The sequence below is a fragment of the Porites lutea genome, chromosome 12 (assembly GCF_958299795.1).
Source record: "Porites lutea chromosome 12, jaPorLute2.1, whole genome shotgun sequence".
Classification (NCBI taxonomy): Eukaryota; Metazoa; Cnidaria; class Anthozoa; order Scleractinia; family Poritidae; genus Porites; species Porites lutea.
In genome coordinates this window covers 22,293,685-22,320,761 of record NC_133212.1, presented here as the reverse complement: position 1 = coordinate 22,320,761, position 27,077 = coordinate 22,293,685, and the positions used below count along the sequence as shown (strand labels likewise).

Sequence of the window (27,077 nt, the reverse complement as noted above, 5' to 3'; positions counted from 1 at the left end):
TTACAAATCAAGCTAGCTTGAAACCACCCTAAACTGCCCTATAACTAGTTGTTAATTTTGTTTCTATATTTGCATGTTTCATTTTTTCCGCAGATTATCAGAGAAGAAGAATTTAGAAAGCGAAGAAAGCCACCATAAAAATGTATAAATGACACACGCGACCATTCACGCGATTTCTAGGCGCGCAATGCATTTTCGTGGCCATCTTCGTAACCTGGCCTCGGCTTGAGTACTATTTACAAACTCGACGCGCAAGATTGAGTTATCGTCGGAGGAATTGATTGAAATCAACAGCGTTTACGAGTTCATTAACGGAAGGACCTTTGTTTGCAGCGTTTCTTCTTAAACCTAAGACGAAAATGATAAAGAACGGTGCATCATAATCTCGCAATATCGCGAAAACATCTCTATGTTTTGACCGGTCAGCTCGCCACGATGTCTACTCTATCAGGTTAGTACGCCTTATTTTTCTTGGTTTAGTGCCCCAAATGCGGTGTAAAAGGATAAGCTACTCACTAAGAAACCTATACATATTTTCTGACAGTTATTTGAGTCATAGAAAGACATTTAACGTGTGGATAACAGTCCTTTGACAGAGTTCATGTAAGCGACAAGCTTCGTGTTTCGATATCGATGATACGCTGTAAATCCTTCAGTGTTTGAGGCCCGCACTGTTTCGATGAGAATGTTATTTTCCATACCAATCAAAGCATATTTTCTTCGTTTTTTTATCTTATAAATAAAAAAACGAGCCCATTCTAACCTCTAGGCGAGCGTCCGCAACAATTTCTCAGTTTCTCACATGTGACTCATACATACCGGAAATTCCAATTGTGTGAAATCCTTCTTTTCCCGAGAAGTTCGAGAGTTTTGTCTTGTACATGTGTATGCGTAAACAAAATAGCTAAATTGTTTTTTCTGATGGCATTGTATAAAAAACGAGGTAAATGAATTTTATTTAACATTAATTTTTAATTTAATGTTAATAACAATAATTAAGACTAGTTATTCTTGTACTCTAGCAGTGAGCTACTGTAAAACCAACACTGATATCTGTTGTTTCCTCTAATGCATCAAAAACAGAAACATTAGTAAATTATTTATTGATAATTTGTTTATTTATGTTAGACACATCTCGTGCTGTGGAAATCTTAGATGGCTTTCAACAGAAGCTCAAGTCCCAAGGGGACACCGACAATGACGAAGAACTTGAGCGGATCAAACAGATGTTGGAGAGTCCACTATTTAGGCAACTTCTAGTCATACAGCAGTCTATTAAACGACTTAATAAACAACTCCAGCATTCACCACCTGGTTCAGTGAAAGATTTTGAGTTTTCGCCTACAGGAGAGCTTGTATTTCCTCACCAGTCCAGCTCAGATGCAGAGGGTGAAGTAAGGAATGAGCCAGCATCAACTGCTGGGGTATTTGATCAAGAACCCGAGCAGGTTGAAGTGCAACCGAGGAGTGAGCAACAAGACTTGCAAGAGCCCCAGGAAACTTCATACGCTTATGAAGCAACTCCAGATCTTCCTGTAGATGAATTGGATTTTGAGTTGCCAGAAGATAACAGAGAGCAAATTAATGACGAGCTTAAGAAATCCAAATTTGGCCAGAATGAAGACTTTCAGAAGGGCATTGAAACTCTTGCACAGGGTCGTGAGATTGAGACTGTGAAGTTAATGAAGCCAGATCAGGGAGGTCTGGGTTTTAGTGTTGTTGGATTGAAAAGCGAGAACCGTGGGGAGTTAGGAATATTCATTCAGGAGATTCAACCCGAAGGTGTTGCTGGAAGGTAAAAGGATAGAAAATGAAATTATTATTTAATAGTTGTTACTATTATTAAATAATAGTAACAAGTATTAAATTTTGGCCACTTGATATTGTAAATCTATATTTCTAATGGTAAGATTGGAAATTTAGTGTATGTTGCAGTTAAATTTTTCTTGGTTGGATTGTCATAATTTGTGGAAATAACGTAAGAATTTAGCTGCATCACATAGATACCTTTGAACAGAATATCATTAGTGTACTTTTTTCCCATAGAGAGTCACATTAATATTTTTAGCCCTGGCTCCAAGACTCTTGTCATGATACAGTATAATTTTTTTTATATGCAATGTCTTGGACCCAGCACTATAATGTACAATGTATGTCCCAAATCTGAATGTCGAAATTTCACACATTATTATTGAGGAGGAAACGACCCTTTCTTTACTTTACTGTCTATTGTCTGTGTGCTCATCTTCAACATTCTCCATGTTTTCATCCATCTTTGTATTGTTGGTCTCCCTAATCTGTACAGTCATGTATGTCACTGTTTCAACAGTTTCAAGGCTGTGACTTGTCAGAATTTTACACTAGAAGGTCCTTCATGTGATGTACACTCTAATGTCTGTCTTTTTTTGTGCTTTAAAGGCATGGTCGTTTACAGGAAAGTGATCAGATCCTTGCAATTGACGGCAAACAACTTGATAGTGGAGTATCACATCAACAAGCTATTGGCGTTCTACAGCAAACAAGTGGTGAAGTTGAACTTATTGTTGCCAGGGGAGGAATACCTCGCTCACGAAATCTGTCTCGTACAACTTCTGGTGCAAGTTCTATGCTATCCAGGACTCCGTCAGATGTTAGTTCAGTGTCACATACGTCTATCACAGTGCCAGTAAGTACACGTTGTCCTTCTGTATGTGAACTGTCCAATCTGCCGCATGAAAACGCATGTTAACCCTTTAAGACCCAATATCGACATACAAATTCTCCAAAGTGATCTCCATACATTTCCTTGAAGAATTAGTTCAGAGAGTTAATAAAAGATCAAGGGATTTCCTCTTTGGTGTTCATTTTATTAATTCTCATAACTTTAGCTCTTGACAATGTATGGATATTGTTAGGAGAAAATTGATGTTGGTCACCACTGGGACTAAAAGGGTTAATCCACCATAACTGCCCCGATGTGTAATTTGTAAATTTAAACTACACTGTAGCACAGGGATTGAGAGAGTATGAATGATAATGATAAATATTATAATCTTACATTTATCTTTGCATCATTATTTCCTGTCTTGGTCAAAAGGAGGCAGTGTGGCCAAGCAGTTAGAGCACTGGATTTGTAATTCAGATTAATTTGTTTGCAGTAGTCACAAGTTTAACTCCTTGACTACACTTGTATTATGTAAATAGGCAGCTGGTTTGCCTCTGGTCAGTTGGGGTTCTTTAGCCTGTTTAATTTGATTTAGATTATTTGTTTCAGGCATCTGCTTGGCCCCACTAGCACTAGTGTTACAACTGTATAAATGCTGCCGAGGGTACACAAAAATGTAAACAAAGGACATTGCAAGGATACTTTAGGCCTAAGAAAAGAAAACTGTTCATTAAAGCTCAGCTCTGTGTTGCATGAGATATATATGTACATACGCATATCCTGTACTGTAAACACACTCATTAATCATTTATAAATACATTAATGTTGCTGTTTTTATGTTTTGTTTCTTTCTTAATTTCATATTGCTTCAACTACATGTACAGGCTGGTGATGGTGAGAATTTACGGCATATTGAGACTGTGGAGCTACACAATGATGGTTCAGGTCTGGGATTTGGTATTGTTGGTGGTCGAAGTACTGGGGTGATTGTTAAAACCATCCTTCCAGGAGGTGTGGCTGACAGGGTGAGTCATTGACTGTATCAGAAGAATGAGATGCTGAAACAATAAATTTTCTTGACATTTACAAATTAATGTCGCAGTTCCTTTGGCTAGGCTTTAAATTTAAGTCTAATAAAAACATCACAACAAAACGTATAGTGTAAAGGTGGGAGCACCGCTCTGCGATCAGCATGGTCAATGACTTCCATAGCTTGACTGTATAGCCTTACTTATCTCCTCAGACCTCAGAGCTATTTTACATATCTGAGCCGGATCAGTGTGGCAAAGTGGTGCTATCCGGGTGGAGATTGCAGTTTAGAGTTGTTGGTGGAAGCGAGACTGGGTTTTACCTGGGTTTTTTCATTGACCCTTCTTTCTAATATGTTAATCAGTTTCTATGAACTATGTGAACTTTAGCTCTCACTCAAAATATCAGTTAGTTAACCCGTGTTGCATCTCTGATTGAACTGTAGGATGGACGGCTACGAAGTGGTGACCACATTCTTCAAATTGGAGAAGTCAATGTTGGTGGAATGGGTAGTGAACAGGTGGCGCAAGTCTTACGTAAAGTTGGACAGCATGTCAAACTGGTTATTGCACGACTGGTCATCGGAGAAGAGCCCATGGTAGATGGTGTTACCGGAGAAGAGGTACAGTTGCCAGCCAAAAACTGTCAAAAACACATTACATGGAGATACATGTAATGGCTACTTTTCAATCAGTTTTGATTTGTGCAATTTAAAGGAAAACTGCCTGGAGATTACTTACAATAGCTTTTAAAAAAGAGAAAAATAATTTTGAAAATAATTGTCAATTAGAGCCCCCCCCCCTCCCCCCTTATAAAAAAATCAAACAAACAAATGAAACTCAAGGAAACATCAGTCTGGAATTTTTCTTGTTTCTTGTTTTAGGAGGATAGAGATGTATCAACATTTGATGTTGAACTTGTGAAGGATAGCAGAGGACTGGGAATTACTATTGCTGGTTATGTTGAGCAGACATCACCAGGTTCGTTTGTAAATGTTTTTCTTGCTTGTGTTTGTTCATGCTCATTATACGTACACGTACACTTCATGTATCTCTTGTACACTCACAGACTTTTATAGGAGCTGTGTCTCGAAAATTTTATCAAAATTCAAATGATTGTAACTGCCTCCAAACTGGGTGAAAGATACTGAAACTACCCCTCAAAACATTAAAAAGAGGTAAAAATAACACAGTAAAAGAAGGAGCGAATGGGTAAACTTAATGGAGAAGACAGATAATGACAGTGCAAACACAGATCAGATCCGATGCTTGAAGTGTTAACCACGTGGTCAGTATGTCTCTGCTTTTGTTTAGTCTTTGAAGATTTGTCAATTAAGGCTGCAGTTTTGCAAATGTTTCTGCCACATGTGAGACAATGGTCGTCAGAATGAGCTGGCCTAAGATCAAAGGTACAAATGTTGGCAGGGATAATGTTTACAACACTGTGAACTTCTGGATTCATTGTTGTAGATAGACAAGTGTACTGAATTTATCCTACTAGGAAAATGTTTGGCTACACATACATTGTACAACATTGCATTTTACAAAATGGGTATGAATAATAATATCACTTCATCCTCTTTGGCAGTTAAAAGGATCATTTCAGGTCGAAGGAAAAAAAAAGTTATTTTTTTTTGCATGTTTTTATAGAGGAATTATCTGGGATCTTTGTGAAGAGTATAGCTGAAGGAAGTGCCGCTGCTGTTGATGGAAAGTTAAGGATTAATGACCAGATAATTGAGGTACAGGGCTACAAGTAACAATGTTTGATGCAGTGTAGCTGTCAGTCTAGTTTCATTGTGTTAAATTGTCCTCTGAGGCTATATACACACTACTATACCAGTTATCTTTTCATGCGCCTGATACAAAAAGCTATCCAGTATGAACACCTATCCAGCATGTGACTTTCACTTTAGAGATCGGCGCAATGCAGCTCCTCGCTCTGTTACAGAAATTGCGCTGAAATCAATGTTCTTATGTGTGAACAGAACCCCTTTCTCATAAATTATGGTTTTCATGCCAGCGCACAAGCTATCCGGTATAGAGCAAACATAACCTTAGACGCCAGAAAATAATTATGAATGTACCTGTGTAAAAGTATGTATTAAACTACATTTTTGCAAACAATTTCTAAGGTGCTTTTGAATTGTGAGAATATGATAGTTATTGATATATTTTTATCTCTCGAGTTTATAAAACATCAAAAACACCCCTAGCTAATCAGGAGGCTAAGCTGAAAGGGATGAGTGCACCATCTGCAATGATAACAGCCATTTTTTTTGCGTTTGTAGTTTTGTGGCCCAGCAGCTATCCCAAAAGCTGATAATACAATTAGGAACCTAAAACATTGATATTATTGTAAATAAAGGCCTAGCACAGATGCAGGCAGCCCAAATTTTCTGGTTTTTACAGGTTGATGACATTAATCTGCATGGAAAAGACAATCAACAAGCAGTTGAAATTCTCAAACAAACAGGCCCTGTTGTGAGGCTGAAGGTGGCACGACATGTCAATCGCAAATACAGCAGGTCATATACAGCTGGATCAGTTAGTTCACAGGCCAGTTCAGGATTATTAGAAGCTTCGCCTGCAACAATACAAGCAACGTCTACAGCTAGAAAACCAAGGAAAGGTAGGTTAATACCAATGTACTGTATTACAAGTACTGACTGATACATGTATTAGTGTGGAGCTAGTATAATATTAGGTAGTAGTACGTGTCAAAGAATCAGAGGCACCCAATGATGGAATGTGTTCAGATATGTCAGAAGTCAGTCTCAGATGGTTTTCTCTCTGTTTTAGAGGCCTGTTTGGTTAATTTGGAGCTTCCCTAAAAGCTATTATTTATCTGTTCGCATGTTTTAGGGGGATGTTTATCATCCCAAGAGTTTTAGGTGGCTTTTTTGTCTATGCGCAACTGTTACTTGTAGCTACTGTGGTATTTAAGTTCGAAAGTTTTAGGACACAGGGTAGCCATACTTTAAATAGAAAATTCTAGGGGAGCTATTGCCTTTATAACCAAATTTTCAGGAGACCTTTTTTTAATTAATAATTGCAACATTGTGGTAGTAAAATGTGAAAAACACAACCTCCATCGGTTGTAGGTAAGGTAGTAGAAAACGTCTGAATATCTTAGACAAAATAATGGAACAGTCATACTCAAATCTTCAGCCTTTATCAAGCTTTAGAAATTTCTAGGCAATATTTGAGTAACCTTGAACAGACATCAGAAAAGTCGTTGGATGCCCCTAAAGAATTTTGTGTAGTAAAATATTTTGATTCATGCATATAATTAAGACTTGATGAATATTCATCTTATTTGATGACTTGGTAGAGCTGGTTACCTTTTGCCTAACAAGATTTTAAGTTACATATAAAATTTAAGTTTAGCTGACATAGGTGCCATCTTCAGCTTAAAGTTTGACCCTTGGAGGCAAGAGCTTGAAAATTGAAATTGTTAATACATGATAATTACTTTAGAATTTTTCTTTCAGAGCCAGAAGCTGTTAAAGAGCACTACAGCAACCTTCTTGGAGATAGTGTGGACATTCTAGTGAGTTTGACCTGATATGTGTTGTGTTGTAGCCTTGTAGGTTAGTTACCAGTGTGTCTATCTTGAAGGGAGGGGCCTGTATTTGAGTATACATGTAGAGTGTTCAGTATCTGATCTGCATTTTTAATATTTTGCCCATTCACCCATGAACTCATGCCCATAAACACTCATGCGGATTGATGTCCCTCGTACCACTTCCGATGTTATCAGTTTAAGGGTCAAGGACAGCTTTTGTAGGAGGAAGAAGTCTTCCAAACCATGCAATAGTGAGCATGATTTGGTCAAGGATGCCAGAGGAAAACACACACACACACAGAAAAACCATCCACGTGTTGAGTTGACCCAAAAATTCAAATGAAAGTCTTGTTGCACTACTCATCTTAAGGAAAAATTGGCCAAGGAAAGCAAAAGATCAAAAAAGAAGGACTGGAAGCAAAATGTATAAGTCGAGACTGCTGTGTGTAACTTTTAAAACCAAAAACTGGAAATTTTGCTTTCCACTCTTCTAGAACTTCAGATGTTATGTACAAATGGCATTTTGAGCAAATTTGGTTCTTTATATCCACAAAGTGACCAGAAAACAGCTCAACTATGTGTAGCTTCAGAAGGCTTTTTTGGGCAAACTTCTTGAGAGTGAATGGGTCAACTTTTTGCATGATGTTCCTGGATAAAACATGCTGCATAAAATAATACTGTTTTTTATCAATAGGTTGCAGACATATCCAAATTCCAGCCTGGTGGAGGACTGGGTATCAGTTTGGAAGGCACACAAAATCCACTAGGTATTACAAAATGCAAAATATTAGTAAAGGTCCAGTAAGCATTTCTTTGATGTGAATAACTTTATTGCAATATACTGTACACTTTACTGTTGAGTGGTGAAAGATCTGTTGTGGTCTTATAGCCATTGATGTTGTTTCTGTCAGATGGTTCGCTGCCGTGGCACAGAGTACATGCTGTGAATCCTGAGGGACCAGTGGGTAAGAATGGCATTGTGCAACCTGGCGATCATCTGGTGGAGGTAAGTGGAGTCATGTTCTTGGGGGGGAGTGGGGTACGTATGTCCCTTCTCTAAATTTCAAATATGTTTCATGTTTTGAGAAGTAGGCCCATTTTTATATCGTTTGTCACCATTTCACCTTGTCTTATGTTGCTGTTTCAAGGACATGTTGCTTGGCGGAATTTTATCCTAACATGGCCTTATGTTACTGTCTTTTTTTAAAACCAATTTCCATTTCAATTTGATAATGTTATCTAGTGACAATCAACATCCTACATTAGTGATCACCCTTGGGGAATATCCAACTGACCACTTAATACAGGTTTGACAAACGTAACAGTACTAATCTTTATTATTTTGTCAGGTGAATGGTGAAAGTGTACTGGAGATGAGTCACTCAGACGTTGTGTCACTTATTCAAGCTTTGCCACTGGACTTCCGATTGGTGGTTGCTAGAAAACGAGAATTGGTCGACGAGGAACTGCCAATAGCTACAGAAGCTGAAGGAGAGTTGGAGAGTCAACCAACACAATCTGCGACACAAGGTGAGGTGCCATTCCATTCACCTTGAATAAATAAATAAGGTATTGTGTAATTTCCCTTACTTTTACTGATCTATCTTTTTTAACATGAATTAGTAGAAGAGAGTCTAGACCTGGGAATTACCACGCCCAGCCCAATGCTGTCTCAGCTACCCGATAGCCCCAGCCCTACCGGCTTCAATGCTTCCTCCATGTCACAATCCATGTGGTCTGAAGACACAGAGTATGTCGAGCTAGAAAAGGAAGACAGGGGACTGGGATTTAGCATTTTAGATTACAAGGTGAGACATTCCAGAAGCAAATCTTTGGTTACAATCATTTGTTATTACAATAATCCACAGGCAGAAACAGGCTGGAGTTGAACTTTTTTTGATACAACCCTTCCTGCTTTATTATGTAAATCATGTTCTTTTGCTAACTAGTTTTTCTTTAGCATAAATTTCATTAAAAAACGTTAGAGGTTTGTATCAAAACAAGGTCAACCTAGCCTCACGTTCACTCAGAGGCTAGGGTACTAAGCTCATAACCGTAAAATGGCCTATCGTAGCAATGCGCGACTCATTCCTTAAGCGAGTTTGGCATGTTTTGTCCGCTTAGCGCCGGCGTACTTAGCACGTTGGCTGGTCTTTCAGCTTAACTGGTCGCGCTAAGTTTTCATAACCGCTACAAGACAGCGTTCACGCAGGCTAACCAGTTGTAAGTACTCTTGAAAATCTGTTACTTGTGTATCCTGTTTGTCCGATGCTACTGGTACTTTGACGTTCTTCTGCAAGTCTGCGGTCTCCCGTAAGTTCACGATTTTGAGCGGAATTATTACTTTTTCTTTTCCTTATAATAAGGGTTCTGTTATAAGGCCTTAAATTATAAGCCCTCAGTTAAAACGTCTTTGCTTTTATAGGATCCAGTTTCTCCAGAGAAGACCGTGATCGTGATCAAGAGCCTGGTACCCGGTGGAGTGGCAGAGCAAGATGGACGCTTGCACCCAGGAGACCGTCTGATGTCAGTGAATGATACAGATTTGGAGAACTCCTCACTCGCTTATGCCGTGCAGACTCTTAAAGGAACGCCAAAGGGTGAGATGAAAAAAAAAAAAAACGTTATGAGAATTTGTTTGAATAGTAATACCACAGGTGACCCAAGTGCTCAGTGAGATTCGAAACCTAGTACTCGGGTCAAATTGAACTTTAATGAAGTACATTTGCGATTTTCTTTTATTCTTGAAGTCCTACGATGGATATGACTTGAGGGAAGGGAAGTATTTGAAGTATTCGAAAACGTTCTTTTAAACTTCAGGTAAAGTAAGAATTGGAGTTGCCAGGCCAGCGGTTGGAGACTATGAAGACGAAGAAGGAACTGGAGAGAGTCCTCCAGACTCGGCAAGGGACAATGCTGAAGTAACGCTGGAAATTGATGGGCAGAGAAAGCCAAGAGAAAGTGAGTTTTCTTTTCAATCGCGTACTGTTAACTCTGGCCAATCAGGTACGAGCCGAAAATCAAATGAGCCAATCACATACCGAGGCTATGTATGTGGCGGGAATTTGTGACGGGTGCCAGGCGCGGGAAAATGCTTGAGCAAGTTTTGATTGGTTGAGGAAATATTCACGAAATCTCTCAACCCATCGCGAAGCTTAGTGGTGCAATGAATCGAGTCTCATAAAATGAAAATCACGGAAACTCCTCTACCAAATCAAAACCGTTGCAGTTCAACATCGATAAACCAGTCAAAGGTAGCTCTTGCCTAGCGCGGCAAAAGGTAAGCAAGGGAGCCTCGTTGGTGTCGTTTTGCCTTAATTTAATAGGTTAGAACAGTGGCGCGGAAGTCTCAAAATTGCTTTTAAAAACTATTAATAAACGGTCTTACGGCGTTTAAAGTGGGATTTTCCATATTCGTTCGTACTATGAGTGCAACAGTAAACTGTTGGTAGGAACTGCCCTCGAGCTTTCTGTTAGACAGCTGCGAAGTAATGAGGCATATCCTTTATAGCGAGTTTGACTAAGTATAATTTTCACCTCTTTTTTTACTCGTGTTGTAGGCAAACACTCAGCCTTGCTTGGCGACATAGAGGTTGAAAAAGTAAGCGACAATGAATCGAGTGACAGTGAAGAAGAAGAAGACAGGTCCGGCAAGTTTGATTTTGGTCCGCCATTGTTGTTTTCTGGAGACTCCGTTGACTTGGACAGTTTACCGGAAAACATTAAATCACGTATGGAGACGATAACCATTCGGCGTCAGATGGTTGGAAAACTAGGTCAGTTCATAATTAAAGAACGCATGTGTTGCGAAATTATATTATCAAAATTCACACACTGGGAGCAGCCACAAATTTAGTGAAACATGCTCAGAGTATGAAAAGAAGGTCAAAATAACACAGCAAATATAAAAGAACGCCCGGATGGACGAACCTGAAAAAGATTGGAACGAATTGCAACTGTGGTTTTTGAAACCTTGTTGGTCTAAAAGTGTTGTTACACGAGACGATTCGCAACGACGATTTTTAGCGTAACACAGCGTTACAACATTGTTATTACATTGTTTCGAATGGCTACAATATTGTTCCAACATTTGAACCCTGTCTTGCGCTAAAAATCGTCGTTGCGAATCGTCCCGTGTAACATCACTTTAACAGTTTTTCAAAGTTGATTCTTGCTGTTTGTAGCGTTTGATATTATGCGTGGGAGACAAATTTGTTTGACGAAGTTGTTATTTTGTCGCTGATAAGTAATTTGTCAACTTTCATGGCGACTAAAGACGCGTTATTGGAGATATGAGGGACGTTAATATCCAACGGCGCGACGGCAACGAGAGCGTCGCTAAAAAGGTGAATTTGCGTCCTTTCAGTCTTTATGGCGATTATTCCTACCCACTTACTTTGTCAAATGTAGGCAAACCCTCCTGAGGTTGAGTTCCAAGTGACTATATCCAAGTCCAGATTTCGTCGTTACTTGTTTACGTTCTCCATAAAACGCGAAATTAGGCTATTTCACGTGGTAGTCGGCAAAAATGGCAAGAAATGTACAAAAGTGTGATGCACGTGCGAAGTTGTTGTTTTGGTAATTAAGCCTATTGTTTCTTTGACGTTCTCGTTGCGGTCGCGTCGTTGGATCTTAAAGTCCCTATTAAAAATGAACCAGGCAACCTTAAACGAGTCATGTGTTGCGTGTTAAACAGTTACAATAAACAACTACGACTGGTCTGGCTCAGTAAAGTTCGTCTGAATGAATGGATCGTCCAACGAGTTCTACCCGTCTGCTTCAGGACGGAGGGAAAAGAAACGTTTCGTGAGGAGGGTGATATCAGATGGTCGCCTGCATATGCTCCTTTTTTCCCGCTTTACACATACGACACAACGACATTGCACTTGAAAACGAGGGTGGAAAAGTTATCTTCTCGCTTGCCTATTCTTATGCCTGTGCTCCAACTGTTCAGTCGTGGTTCTCTTATGCTTATTGCGCTTTCAAATTCTAAATACAGGCGTGGTCAAAACGGGAGAAATGCGTCGTGTGAAATATGTCGTGTTTTTCTCTGCGTTATATAACTCTAAACATGTTTTCAGTAAACTCAATTTCGTGGTGCACTTCATCCAGGTTTGACGCTAAAGGGTGATGAAGACGGCTGTGGATGTGTTGTCAAGTCTGTTCTGAACGGAGGCGCTGTGGGACTGGACGGCCGGATAGGGGTCGGGGATCACATTTGTGCTGTCAATGATGAAAGTATGATCGGCCTGTCAAGTCACAGAGCTAGGTATTGGCATTTATTGACATTAAAGTTGTATATGCAAGCTTTTTCTAGTATCAAAACACCGATTAGTGGGTAGAGATCAGAGCCACTGAATTTGGTAATTGAATTATACATGAGGGCAGGAGCCTGGTGAGTGCCAAAGGCTCCCCTCCCCCCTCCATTTACTCTTGTGTATGTTCAGTGGTTGTTCCAAAACAAAAACGCTTAAGGTCATACCAATTGCTTGTACTTTTTCAGGTCAGTGCTTCGGAAACAGTCTTTACTGAAGGATATAGTGTGAGTATATTAGTAGTTAAAGTCATTAACTTTTTTTTAGCGCGGAAAAACTCTTGTGAGCAAGATCGCGACGGGTTTCGTTCAATTTTCGGACTGGCAGAGAGTCGTAAAATCAACAGAGATTCAGTTAGCTAAACAGTAGATACAGTGACTTAAAGAGCCAATTCGTGCGTTGACGGAGCAAGTCGAATTCTCTGAGATAAAGATAAAATCCTTTCCGCTGTAATAGGCCATTTGCCCGATGACATCATTTTACTACTACGACCAGAATCTTTCAGGTTTTGCGTTCTTGTGCTAATTAGGGCCTTTGTTATTCAAACCTCACTGGGATTACTAAATTTAAATATGAAAGGAAAAACCAAAAGGATTCTGGTTGTGGTAGTAAAATGACGCCATCGTGCAAATGGCCTATTAAATCTTTGCCAACCTAATGTCATTTTCTAGACGTTACCTATGCCTTCATTTACATGTCTCAGTAATTGACTCTAGGGTATTGGCCATTGAGAGGTTGAGAGTAGGACTGGGACAGCGTCACGTATCGAGTTGCATTATGGGAGTATTTGGGGGACGCCATCTCTCCTTTCATTGGCTATTACGAAAATGCGCAGAAAGCCTACCAGTGTCCCCGCAAAACAGGCCCATAAAGAAAACCAACGCTACAATGACCGAGCCTTAAGGACGATCTCAAACTGGTCGATAATGAAAGCCTTAACTCGCTTCATTTTATTGTAGGTTTACATTCATTCGTAGCGACATGACGCCTGCACGTGCTATTCAACAGTCCCCCTCATCTTTCCTAGAAGACAGCTCGACTTCATCGATGGATTCTACGCCGCTGGAGGCTGAACTTGAACGAGAGCGGAGAAGGTACAGAGAGCAGAGGGAATTATATTACTTTGGGTTTATGTAGTTACAGTCAATGTAGGGTGTCATAAAAGCGTCAATAAATGTAATAATTGTATTGTTTCGTTAAGAATATAATAATGAAAAGAGTAGACTCATCTACGCCTCTTCAGTTTTAGATATTATCGTCATGTTATGCATTGCCAGGTTTCTCAGTAGCGATGGATGACCATGAACGATTTTAAAAGCGTAATTTATTCGGAAGTTGAAATTTTGGTCAGCATCTTACCTATATATTGGGAGGGAATTACCAGCTTCCTGAAAATATATTGAGAAATACAACTCGCAAGCCTCTAGTTTCCTATGGAACCGTTTAATCCCGTCACGCATCGCTCTTCGTGGAGAGCGTTGTGTGACGAGACAAAAACGGCTGCGTGGGAGATTAGCAAGCCTCGTGATGCTCATTTGCTTGCTTTTCCATGCCTATTTTAGGGACGAAGCTGAAGAGCACACCATCCCAGACGCAGGAGAAAACCTTCCAGACCTGCTTCAGTCGGCCAGACCGCCCATCTATGACGAACCTGGAGTTCGAGTGGTCGAACTCAACCGCGGGCCTGATAGTGGCCTGGGTATTAGCATCGTGGGCGGAAAAGTAGGTCCGGGAGGTCTGGGCCTCAAAGGCATCTTTATCAGACACGTACTAGAGTCCAGTCCGGCTGCGCGCTTAGGAACGTTGGTGACTGGTGACCAGATTTTAGAGGTAATGCATCTAGTGAATTAAGGTCTATTGTTGAGTTTGTCAAGCCTCACCAAATGGAGACTTTCGTTTCGTAACCAAACAGGGACACAAGTGACGAGCAAACTGTATAGGAGCCAACTAAGTGTTCAACAACAACTAATCTCAAAGATAAAATGATATGCAGGCGCCATACAAGACAGACTCTTGTACACTGTGCGGCATCATATAGGTCATATAACCTGAGGGCAAAAAGAAACTAGTGATACATACCATCGACCGGGGAAAAAATGGAAAATGGAAATTCCGCTTGGAATCAAATGGTTCACCCGATACCATTCAGAGGGAATTTTTAGTCATTAAAGGCGATGTAATTGGTACAGTGCCGGAGCCAAACCTTGAGATAAGGGGGGGGGGGGGGGGGGGGCGGTCATCCAGACACTTAGAAAACAGGGCTTAGGGTTAGTGCTTCATTTAAGATCCCTGTATGTCAGTACCCTCTCATTAAAGACAACCAAGGTTGGTTTAAAATTCAGCAACAGTTTTGTGGAATCAACTACCCGACACTATGATAATTAGAGTAAGTAAGTATGGCCGCTAGAAAGGAGATACGAAAGGAGTTTCGAAAGTAACCACCCTCATTACTTGTAGCATTTGCTAACACCTGTGAAATTTTATCGCTCTTTTCGAAGGGTCGCTTCTTTCGGGAGGTCGTTACTTTCGGAACTTGCGGTAAAGCTAGGACAGCATCCACTATTTGCTTCGTTATAACCTCACTTTTCATTTTTTCTTAGGTTGATGGTCACGATCTCCGTGACGCATCCCATGACGAGGCTGTGGAGATAATCAAACGCGCCAAGAATCCTGTGCGTTTTGTGGTGAGAACCGTGTCTTCCAGCTCAAGCAGCCCACCCGTGATGCCAGTCACACCGGAAGTAGCACTTAACAATCAGGTGAGTTACTTTGATTTAATGGTCTCTCTAGACTGCGAGAAAGCGACCATGCTAGCATTAGCCTGCGAGCAAGCTCTCCAATGAATTACATGTATGGCGATCGAAGCGATTCGTGATGGAAGGCGCGAGCGAGTGCGTGCTTCTTTAAAAAGCGCACGTCATGCAGTAATGCCAATTTGTCGTCGGCTATGTCCCTTGCTTCGAGAGGTATTTTCGCCGGTTTTTCCCTCAAACACCAACACTTCCGACGTTTAATTCCGTCTAGAACGCACACACGCTTGTTCATACATGTTTCGTGGGTAAACAATTTAACCCCCTCAGCCCCGTTATTCACATAAACATTCTCCAGACTTAGATCCATACATTTTCTTAGAGAGTTAGTCGAGAGAATTTGTGAAAAGATCAAAGCATTTTCCCTTAAGCGATCATTTTCCTAATTCTCATAACTTTTTCTCTAGACTAATGTACTTATGTACTTTAAATCAAACTGCGTTCTTGAAATCATTAAATCAGAAAATTTCCCAAGGCGAAGTTTTTGCTCAGCTCGTGTGAAAGATCTGTAGATAGGATCCTTTATTTTCCCAAAGTCATGAATTATTGATTCCATATTATTATTTTATTGGACTCCTGTATACAGTCGACCAATGGAATGAAAAATAAACAAAGTGAATGATTAAATGCAGGGTGGTTGTGATTCAATGATCTGTTAATGTTTGTCTTGAGGTTTACTTGAAAGAAAAACAAAAAAACCAAAACCAAAAAAACTCAAATTACGACGGATTCAACCCGGACAGGCGTCCGTCTGTTCGATTTTAAGAAAATAGAGGTGACAGTTGGGTATTTTGAAAAAAATAATGCCTATTTAGAGGCAGGTTGAGGCAGATAACAAACAAACATCACTACAGCTGTAAGGGATTTTACAAGTTTTTCCCCATTCAATATGCCGCTACGTTTCGGAAGATCAAAAGGTTTAAATTTGGAAAGAGATCGAAGTTATGTTTGTAAGGTAACAGCTTCGCAACGCGCTATTCTCGTTACAACAAATGCCCAGACACTACATAAAACTATAAGTAGGTGTATCGCTTATGGATTAATGACATGATAAGTTTAAAACTTGTAGAGCATTACTCAATGTTCCTTTCAGAAGGTAATTAATAACATTTCCGTCTAAAAATGCAAGGCAATCTTATTTCATGCTTTTTGTACTGCCTGTAATCGTAAGTCAATATTCAAACCTCTCACTTCTAATTATTATCCTTTATTTGTATTTTAATTCGTTTATAATATTTATAGTCCTATCTCTGATCATTGTTCGCCCCATGTAAAGGAGTCCAAGATAGTCTTGTATTCTGGATTCCACGCCGTGGATTCCGGTTTCCAGGTAGTAGATTTGCCAATGGAACTTGGATTCATCAGGGGGAATCTGGATTCCACTAGCAAACATTTCCCAGATTCTTGAATTCGGACTCCCTTAAGTGGGGAATTCCAGTATATTTTGCTGCATTTGAGTGATAAACTATCAGTATTGTACAATATTGACATAGGCTAGCAACGTTCTGTTTTGTCAATGTTGTTATCCCATAATAGGGACCTTAAGCAAAGGCATTTTTGGGCGACGCACGTTAATCGAAAATGAGGCTTTTTCCTTTTAGTATTTTTGTTCTTATAGAAACAATGTGGCCGAAAATTTGGGCACAGCCACTGCCCAAGAAAGCAAAAATTCCACGTGTGGTTGACGTGTGTGTTACTAAAAACGTCTTTGCTTATAAGAACTCTATTAATAACGTAATAACTTAAAAACTGGTCTTGTGTTTGTTGCTTACTACTACTTCTTTTTATCATTCCAAGGTCGAATCAACGAATGTGACAGTAACGAGTGCTAGGCCCTCATCCGAGTTGTCTACTTTGCCATCTGATGACTCGCTGAGAAAAGACATTCCTATTCCCGCCAAAAACCTTACCGTTGAAGCAGAAGAACCAGTCACGAGCGTTGTCAAGAGTGATGACGTCAAGGCCGATATTGAGAGCAAATTGTTGAACTTACCTCCGCGTTTTAACATAGTCAAGAGTCAGGAAGACAGAAAAAGTATGGTGTTTTTGTATATTTATTAATTTGTTTTCCCTCTTTTTTTTCTGGGTTGTAATTGCGTTTCTGTGACACAAGCAGCGAAGTCAAATTATAACAGATAGGTTATCACCCAGTTTGTCAAATAGTGATTTAAAAAAAAAAAAAAAAAAAAAAAACGGTTTAATTTTTCTTTTTTTGTAACTTTCATTCAAGCCTAGAATACCCTGGCTAGGTGCAAACCGTTTCGAGCTTTCCTTATGCGCTCGCTATCCCTGGCTGATCGTTTTATGTTTGACAAAAATCTTTTTAAAAGTGCTGTGTTCATTACTCTTACGTTGTGTAAGTTTCAATTTATAACCCGCATAGACAAAGCTCGTTAGCAACCATTCAAATCTAAACGTCTTTGTGTTTCCCAGGGCAACTGAGAATTAAGTACCCGGATGTTACGGGCGAGTTCCTGATCGTGAATCTTACAAAAGGAGGCACTGGATTGGGTAAGTTGAACTGCAAAAGGAGCGATCAGAGTAAAATTCATGAAAATTACAAAAGTTCATTATGCTGCAAAACAAAAGTCATCACAGGAAGCTGCTACTGCAGAACAGGATGCAACCCTGCGTTTTCCAGGGCCAGTTGTTTAAACCCGTTTGCCAGGGGGCCAATTTAATAAAACTTTTACAAGCGTAATTTACAGTTAGTGTAGCCAATGTTTTAAAGTCTGAAAACAATAGCTACACTTGTAAATTGCTCGTGTTAAAGTTTTATAAAATAGACCATTTCCGAGGCCGTCATAGGGAATACCCCCCGCTCACCCCTTGGAGACTTGACTACTGTGCTAACGTCTGGCGTCAGAATAGAGAGTTTTACTGAGATAAACGGCAGAGGCTGTCTGTTATGCAAGACCTTTACCGTGAAGTGATATTGTGTGTGCTTTTGTGGTTTTTGTATATAATGTTTCGTTTTGACTGTTTAAAAAGCAACCAGTATGATTCCCAAAGCATTTTTTCTTTGGTAGTTGTTCAGTAAGGTGCAAAGTCGCTGACTGGTTTCTCTCTCTAGAGAATCTCGTTTAACCTGTAAATCTTGTTTTGTATTCAGGTTTGAGTATTGCAGGCGGTAAAGGTGCTGCGGCAAACCGTATTTTTGTTGTTGATGTAAAGCCAGGCGGGCCAGCGGAAAAGGATGGAAAAATACAACAAGCGGACGAAATCTTGGAGGTTAATGACGTCGGCATACGGGGCTTGACTCATTACGAGGCTTCAACCATATTAAAGGTTAGTTTTAATCTTGATTTACTGTTTTATTTGATATCATGTTTTATTTTTGTTTTGCCTTGTATAATATCACGTCGTCTTTTAGACTGAACGGTGGGCTTTGATTACGAGTTCCCTGCCTTTTACTCGTCTTCCGTCGTTTTGAACGCGAGGTGGATCTTTTATGGTTTGTTAAAATACTTTAAGTGAAACATTGTATTTGTTTTGAAATCTGTAACGAGTGGAACAAAAGAATCAATTGTTACAAGAAACAATGCGCTTCTGGTTGGCAAATTAATATCAACAGGTTACGTCAGCGTAACTAACGCTATCGCACTGTTCTTTCCGTTTAATGAAACGAACCTGTCAGTGATTCAATGTAGTTCCCCCAACTCACTTCACATGCCTCTTGCTAGAATCCCAACAGTTTTACTATATTTTTTGAGCAAATTTTGTAACCAGGAAAATCAAATTCTGTAAATGATATCCTGAGGGTATATTTTCCACTATTTCTATTTTCCCCCTAGAACACCCCTCCTGAGGTCGAGCTGGTGCTGGGGCGCACACAGGAAGCCGCTGATTTTCTGAGTCGAGCCCGAACACCACCGGCTCATGAATCTCCCAGGGGCCGCGCGTCATTTGAACCGGAAGTGAAACCACTCAATGTTCAGTCCACCGAGTCATCGCCGTCAGCTCAGAGAAGAGAAACCGGAAGTCCCCGACGATCTGGGCCCAGCCCTAGTGCCAGTCCTCCACCGGTTGCTGAGGGTATTACTGTGTCACCGACTCTTCTTAAAGAACTGTCGGGGGGACAAAAAGTCGAGTTCATTGATTTCGTCAAGGTTGGTAAAATGTTATGTTTGTGTCGAATAGAACCCTTGTTTTCACTGGATTTCCTTTTGGGAGTTGTGTTGCCCCCTCCCGCGCACCCCTTACTGAACCTGCACGGATGTCCGTAATGTAGGCAATTGAGGGACTCTTTGCCATACTAGAATTTGGCTCCGAGAGAGGTTGTAGCAATACTCCTAGCTGTAGCCTTTTGTTTGACGTTTTCCCCTCTCACATTCAATAATAGTCTCACCCTGAAGGTCTAACTTTTGAGTACCTTGCATGAAAACCAAGTGGGGACTGGGGATACCCGGGGAAGTCTCGTTTCTCGCTGTTTTCGCTCGCCCGCTTTTTCCACTCCTTTGCACCTACCGAGAACCTGGCACAGGCTAATGAAACCTCTACAACCGCTCTTGTTCTTTTGTTAGAGTCCTACTGGTCTTGGTTTTGCTGTGGTGGAAGGCCCAGGATTTGTTGAGGGCCAGACAGGTATATACGTAAAGGACATCACTGAGGGAGGACCTGCCCAAAAGGTACTTCAACCTTTTCCTGGTTCTCTCATACAAAATGCTTGTGTATTTATTGAAGTCTTTGTGTTAACGCTGCGTTTTTGAAAGGACTAGCGAGACATTTGACCTCAGTGAAGAGTTCTCCTAAGCTAGTTTCTGCTTTATCTTTAGGATAACCGACTGAGGAAAGGAGATCAGCTGCTTGCAGTGGATAACCAACCCATTGTAGGACTTTCTCATGCTGAGGTAAACGGCTGTCGCTAGTGAAATACAATAGGGACTTTAAGATCTAACGACGCGACGGTAACGAGAACGTCGCTTAAAAAGTGAATTTGCGTTCCTTCAGTCTTAATAGCGATTATTTGGACCCGCTCAATATGTCAAATCCAAGCGACTTTTCCTGGAGTTGAATTCTTAAGGATTTTATTCAGGTTCAAAAAGATGAAAGAAAATTCGTCGTCGTATGTCTGCGTCCCCCATAAAACGTCAAATTAGGAGGTTTCACGTCGTAGTCGCGTAGTGGACGTCAAAGAAATGTACTAAAAAGCGTGATGCACGTGCAGAGCTGTTGTTTTGATCATTAAACCTATTGTTTTTTTTTTGTCGTTGTGGTCGTCGTCGTAGTTGTTTAAGCTCCCTAATATCTCGTGATGGTGGTCCTACTTTAATAGCTTCGTTGGCAAACACCTGTGCTTACCGGATCAGCTTTTAAAAGTGTTGATTTGTTTGTTTTTAGGCTGTTGCCATATTAAAAAGAACCAAAGGAAAGGTGTCACTCGTGGTTGCCAGGAAACAAACGCCAGCCGGAAGTGGACAAGTTTCCGAAAAGACCGGAAGTCCGCGCGCCATTAAGCGGGGACCTCCTGTTGCTAAGAAACCTGTTAGGGACTCTTTATCAGATCCCAAAAAACCCGGCAGTCCAAGAAAAACTGAGAGTCCCCGAATGACTAAGAAAGCTTACGAAAGATCGCCTAGTGGAAGTCCTGTATCGCCGAGAAAATCTCCACCCAAACCAGAAGTGCCTGAGCCAGAAGTTCTGGTTATCCAGCAGTCTCCTAGAGAAGTAGCAGGTATGTGGTGTATTATATACTGGTATCTACCTTGGATTAGACTTAATCAAAGCCCGTGTTAAGGTCGCGACTCTGTTTCTCGCTGTCGCTCGCTGTGCGAGCACCCCTCGCGCCTTCGACACTCTCGTGGTCGACTTGTGGCAAATTTTACCTTTAAGATTCTTTTACTGGCATGTTCAACTGACTTCTTCTCTCTCGTCTTGTTTTACAGTTACGCCCCTTGTCTCATCGTTGACACAGATGCCAAATCCCCGCACAGCACCAATAATTCCCGGTCAAGAGTGTGTGATTGAAATTCCTAAAGGCAACACTGGCCTGGGGCTTAGTATTGTAGGCGGAGCAGATACTCTCTTGGTGAGTTCAAGTTGTGTAAATTGATTTGATTTACCAAAAATATTACTTTTTTATGTGACGTCGTTACCAAGTTCCTGTTCGGCGTCTTCCCAGGCTTTCTCGGCAAATTCATTTTGGTGACGTATCCGAGACGAACATAGGCCGCGCGAAAAACTTAGGCCCCAGGGACTAGGCAAATGCCTCCATTCAAATCTCAGTAAATTTTGGGTTAATCATTTCTCCTCGTTTCTCGCATTTGAAAAATCACACAGACGTAAATCTTGGCGAGGCTGTTTGCTGTTTTATGTTCTATTTTTCCCATTCCCAAATTCTAGGCTTTATCTACATAACGCTTTCGATTTTTAGTTTTGATGGCTTGACAGCGAAAACCAACAGTGTTAGCAGTTCTCGATTGGTTTTGTGTTCCCTTTCTTAGGTTAGCGTATTGTTAAGCCAATTGTTTTGCTAATAAGTGTAGTGAAGCCGTACTGTTCAATTGAAAAGCGCTTTGAACAGAACGTAGTCTCCCTCGCAACCGTGTTTAGTATCGCTGACACTAAAAAGGGCTGCGAGGGAGACTAAACGGAACGTTAATGCCGTTTTATTTCCCAGGGTGCCATTGTCATACATGAAGTATACGAAGATGGTGCCGCTGCTCAAGATGGAAGACTGTGGGCTGGAGATCAAATATTGGAAGTGAGTTATCCGGTGTTGTTGATTGAACTGTTAACGTTATTGTTTAACCATAAGAACTACCAGCTTTTGGTTTGTTCGTCATATCAATTATTTCAGCGTTTTTGCAAAATCTTGAGGTTTGTAGCGAAGTAAACGTTCGTTAAACCCACCAGGTTTGCCAAACAAGAATGACTCTGATGACCTTCGCATGTGACGAAACCGTTTAAGTACATAGCGTCGTAAAAAATCATAAGCACCATCAGTTTTCAGTCTCACCAGAATTGGTGTCACCTGCAGTTGAGTCTACCTACGCATGACATATGCTATTACCGCTGTTCATACTGTCTGATGTTTTTTCCAAAGGTCAACTCAGTGGACCTACGAGAGGCTACTCATGACATGGCTATCACAGCTCTCCGGCAGACACCAGCTGTAGTACGACTTGTAGTTCTAAGAGACGAGTCACAGTTTAAAGACGAAGGTGTGGTTCAGAGTTAATTATTTTAATTACTGTAATTAAAGTATTGATCGTATGAACTTTGCATAGCCTGCGAAGATTGCGGGGTTGTCATTATTAGATACTCCCAATCTTCTCGTGGCTCCGCCGCCAAAATTAGCAGCACTCAACCGCTACTCCCGCCAGTTATGCAGGCAAACTGTGCTTAGACTGAGTCCTCCTTCCTTACTGCTCTTTTCACAAACACGCAAACTCTAAAGTTCAAAAACCGCCTTGCATTTTTTCGCCCTGCCTTCAATCATACTGTTCCGTCTGCTATTCAGTCTCATTTTCAATTTTTTTTTTGTTGTTGCAAATTTAAAGTTGGCGTTTGTCTCTGAACACTCCCAGTGTTTAAGCCGGAAATGTCGCATAGTTTACCTGTTCCCTGTCCAAGGTGAATTAAAGTTATTTCACAGTTGTATGATAATGAGTTTTATTTCCTCTGCAGAGGCTTTTGAATACCTGACACTCGAGTTGAACAAAGCACCCGGACAGGGGCTAGGTTTGAGCATTGTTGGCCGAAGGTAAAGTCTGCGAAATAGACTGAAATCAATTAATCAAATATCTTGCGGTGTGACGGTCCGCCTTGAAGCTATTACTCTCTGTTATGATTGTTCCCTTTGTAATCAACACAGTTTAAAGTGAAAAATTCAGTTTTTCCACATATTTTTTCACCCTACAGGAATGACACTGGAGTATTCGTTTCTGATGTTGTCAAAGGCGGCGTTGCTGAGGCTGACGGACGCTTGCTGCCTGGTGATCAGATCCTCTCTGTTAACGGAGAAGATCTTAAAAATGCAACGCAGGAAATCGCTGCTGGCGTCCTTAAGGTAACCATGGTAACGTGTAGAGGTAAATACCAAGGCGATGGACTTCTTTAATGTTGGTGGTAACGGGTAAAAGACTACTTTTATAGCGTTAATAATTGTGAGCAGGACATTTTTTTCAAGACTACAGCGTAACGTTACGTTTACCGATGAACAAATAGAGAGGTTAAGCATCGCGTTTACGTCAATTTGTACCACGTGACCAAGTGTTCCCTTTGCTTGTCGCCTACTGTTCATTATTTCTACACATAAATAAGGTAGTTTCACGCAATTTTTTATCCATAAGAATTTTCTGAGCTGTTTTTATCTGGTCACTTTCTATTTTGAGAAATTCTCAACTTGAATCTGAGGTTTGCCGTTTGCCGTATACGTAAAGCTTAAACTCTCTAATGCTGCTTTTTTCAGCGAACTTCTGGTCGGGTTATTCTGGAGATCGCTAGACTGAAACACGGTACCAGTTCCCGCCCGTCTTCAATGAGCAGTTTGCCCAACGTACAATTAGGCGCAGGTTCGTTCAGTAGCATGGAAAATATTGCTGTTAATATCCCGCTCGGTAAGTGATGAGTTTTCTATTTGTGTTAACCTCCTAAGTTTACTGGTAAGGCTGCATCTGTGTGTAAGGATTAGGGACCTTCGAGTGAATTCGCGTTCTTTCAATTTTCATCGCGATTATTTTATCGCACTTACTTTGTCAAATAAATTGGAACTCTCCAGGAGTTGAATCACTAAGAACAATGTGTAAGTGCAGAAAGAGAAAGAATTTCGATTTTACTTGTGTACGTCATCCATGAAACGTGAAATTAGATGAAGTAGTCGTGCAAAGACGGCAAAGGAATTCACAAAAAGTATGCTTCACGTGAAGAGTTGTTGTTTTGGTTGTAACACCTATTGCTTTTTCTGACGTTCTCGTTGCCGTTGCCGTTGCCGTTGCTGTCGTCTGATCTTAAGGTCCCCTCCATTCATAAGCTCCTTTGGGAAAAGGTAGTCTACCTTTGTACCTCAAAAGCAGTAATATTAACCCTGGGCATATGAACAAGCTATAAATTTGATAAAACCCAAGAGAATTGCGCCTCTCTTTTTCTTGGCTAACGATAGTTTGCAAGACCTTTTTACTGAAATACCTTTTTTTTTTCAAGATTTTGAACAACCGGAAATACATCCAGGAGAACAATCATCCGTTCCCAGCCTCCCTCTGGCGAATTTGCTACCAACGTCGGAGCTCGTAGAGCAAACTGGCGATCTGATTCAGTCAGATGAAGAAGAGGAAGAAGAAGAAACGTGAGTAGAGTTTAGAATATTTATCTACTCTCCATCACAGGTTGATAGAGTAGTCACCAATGTCATTTGTCAAGAGCTGAAAACAAACAAAATCATGGGAGAGAGCGCAGAGCAGTACTTTGTCCACAGTTTCTAGGTTAAATTGCATGATTGTCTTTCACAGTCTCAGGGGGGGGGGGGGGGTTCTTTCTCTTGCCAATGGTTTGAGTTGGAATGTGCGAGAAACTCAACCGGACCCGCAAAGAGAAGGAAACTGGGTCCCAGTTAACTCTCGCAAAGACGTCTGGGGCTGTTACTCAGGACAGTGAAAAAAAAATACCAATAGCTGACCGTCGTGCATCCCCGCCGGTACAAATCCCAGAAGTCTTTGCGAAAGTTAACTCGACCTGGTTTCCTTTTCGTTTCTAAGAGAATATCTCTTAAAACTTAAAGGCGTAGGCTCTTCTGCATCGTTCGAATGTGAGAAGTCACTCTTTTCTTTACAGATTCCTAATACTTGTCTTGTATCTTTTCAGACCACTGGAGCCGAAACTTATTGAGCTAGAACGCGGCCCAGAGGGCCTGGGTTTTAGTATCGTGGGTGGTCATGGGAGTCCTCATGGCGACCTTCCAATCTACGTCAAAACTGTCTTCCCCACTGGTGCCGCGGCACGAGACGGACGATTGAAGCGTGGTGATCAGATTGTTGCTGTGAATGGAGAGAGCCTTGTTGGTGTAGCGCATGAGAATGCCGTTGCTATGCTGAAGAGAACCAAAGGAAAAATTATTCTAACTGTACTTTCATAAGGAACGCGTTATTTTACACGACTACTGTGACGTTATTTTCATATGGCTAGCCTGTGCACTCTTAGCATAGGTGTCCTGTGCCAAACCTGTGCTTCCAGGACAGAAAAATAATGTTAACGCCACATCGCCTACCGAAAAGTTTTTTGTTGTCCACATAGTTTTTAAAATATGTTCATATTGTCTTTTGATAATCGTTTTTATGAGCGTTTTAAGTTTTCTGTTCTTCTCTTTTTTCGTATAAACTTAAAATCATTTCATTTATGCTAACAATATCAAAGAGCGATTTTCATCACTTAGTATTGTCTGCGGGCCAGCTCGTTCGGGAGTACGCCATGGTGGTACTTTAGGAGAGCCCTCTCGCAGGCTAGGAGAAGCTAATTTGCTTCCAATAAACTCACAGCGTGACTTGCTGATCGTAACTCCAGCTTCTGTAGTTATTAACTTATAATAGTGAACTGTAACGTGCAGTATGCATGCCTGTTACAATATGTTGTAAAAAAGGTTTCGACTTTTTCTAGTCTAAATAAAGTTTCAAATAAAATTCTGCGCGTGATTTTTCTTCTCTCTATTCTGTGAAACCGGAGTGATTTTTTTTCTTAGCGTTTGAACCCTTTAAGTGAAGCGTGAAGTCTTGCAAAACAGCAGCGAACAGACGCCGGATCGCACAGGAAAAAATAACAGATTCCCTTTTTTGGATATTTTAGGGTATTTAAAGAATATCCACAAAAATCCCAAATTTGGAAGAGTGAGACAAGTCCCAATCAGGGAAGTTGGTTGGGAATTCCCTGGTTGGGACTTGTCTCACTTTGCCAAATTTGGGATTTTTATGGGTATCTTTAAATACCCTAAAATATCCAAAAATGGGAATCCGTTATTTTTTCCTCTGATCTTGGTGTAGATCAAAACCGTGCTACTTTCCCGGGGGGGGGGGGGGGGGCACTTGGGTATTTTTTGGGTGGGTATGTGCCGCCCGGGACTCCAAATTGGCACCCCGTTGTAAAAAAAATTTCCTCTAAAATTGATACCCCGTTCTAGAAATGAGCCAATTTTCTATACCCCGTTCTAGAATTCGCCCTAAAACTGACACCCCGTTCTAGAAATGAGCCAATTTTTTATACTCCGTTCCAGAAAGTTTGTAAATTGAAATAGCCCTGTTTTTTTTTAAAGATATTTCTTTATTTGTTCGATTTATACATCAAATAAATGCTTCTTCATAATCAGCAACAATTTTAAGCAGAAGATAAAGCCGTGATCCACAATTTTTTATACCCCGTTCTAGAAAACGCCTCTGAAATAGATACCCCGTTCTAAATCAGGAGCTTCAAAATCACGACCCCGTTGGGCGGCACATACCCGTATAGGTAATGTATGGGAGTACCCCCCCCCCCCCCCCGGGGCTACTTTATACGAGGTTGCAAAGGAAACTGGGTCAAATTCGTGCTCCCAAAACAGTCCCATGGTCCAACTCGACCACATCAACACGGCCCAGTCCCTTCACATATACCATGTATATATTGTGGGTGAAGTGACTGGAAGCAGCTGGTTTGCTCAGTTGGTTGGGTACTGGTCTGGAACATCTCTTGAAGTCTTTAAAAATAACTGTGGATAAAATGACATAGTTTTCAGTCTTCGCGAAGGGA

At 40.8% G+C, this 27,077-nt stretch overlaps 1 protein-coding gene across 2 annotated transcripts; it reads left to right on the top strand.

The window, feature by feature from the left end:
* The first annotated feature begins 175 nt into the window (after nucleotides 1–175).
* LOC140921276 (multiple PDZ domain protein-like) lies at nucleotides 176–25,978 on the top strand. Of its 2 annotated transcripts, XM_073371262.1 has the most exons (36): nucleotides 176–451; nucleotides 1,129–1,795; nucleotides 2,419–2,665; nucleotides 3,529–3,669; nucleotides 4,119–4,295; nucleotides 4,557–4,653; nucleotides 5,323–5,414; nucleotides 6,085–6,304; nucleotides 7,167–7,225; nucleotides 7,935–8,007; nucleotides 8,152–8,246; nucleotides 8,590–8,770; nucleotides 8,867–9,048; nucleotides 9,666–9,840; nucleotides 10,061–10,201; nucleotides 10,801–11,016; nucleotides 12,353–12,509; nucleotides 12,744–12,782; nucleotides 13,515–13,649; nucleotides 14,118–14,385; nucleotides 15,156–15,314; nucleotides 17,163–17,400; nucleotides 17,799–17,876; nucleotides 18,478–18,653; nucleotides 19,160–19,474; nucleotides 19,889–19,993; nucleotides 20,141–20,215; nucleotides 20,706–21,039; nucleotides 21,251–21,393; nucleotides 21,985–22,068; nucleotides 22,411–22,528; nucleotides 22,995–23,070; nucleotides 23,229–23,376; nucleotides 23,779–23,926; nucleotides 24,510–24,651; nucleotides 25,167–25,978. In XM_073371262.1, the coding sequence occupies exons 1-36, from the start codon at nucleotides 436–438 to the stop codon at nucleotides 25,435–25,437; spliced, it is 5,988 nt and encodes a 1,995-aa protein (XP_073227363.1). In that variant the 5' UTR covers nucleotides 176–435; the 3' UTR covers nucleotides 25,438–25,978. The 2 variants fall into 2 exon arrangements, with proteins under 2 accessions (XP_073227363.1, XP_073227364.1); XM_073371263.1 differs by lacking the exons at nucleotides 176–451; nucleotides 1,129–1,795; nucleotides 2,419–2,665; nucleotides 3,529–3,669 and having other exon boundaries at nucleotides 4,230–4,345.
* The last annotated feature ends 1,099 nt before the right edge of the window (nucleotides 25,979–27,077 follow it).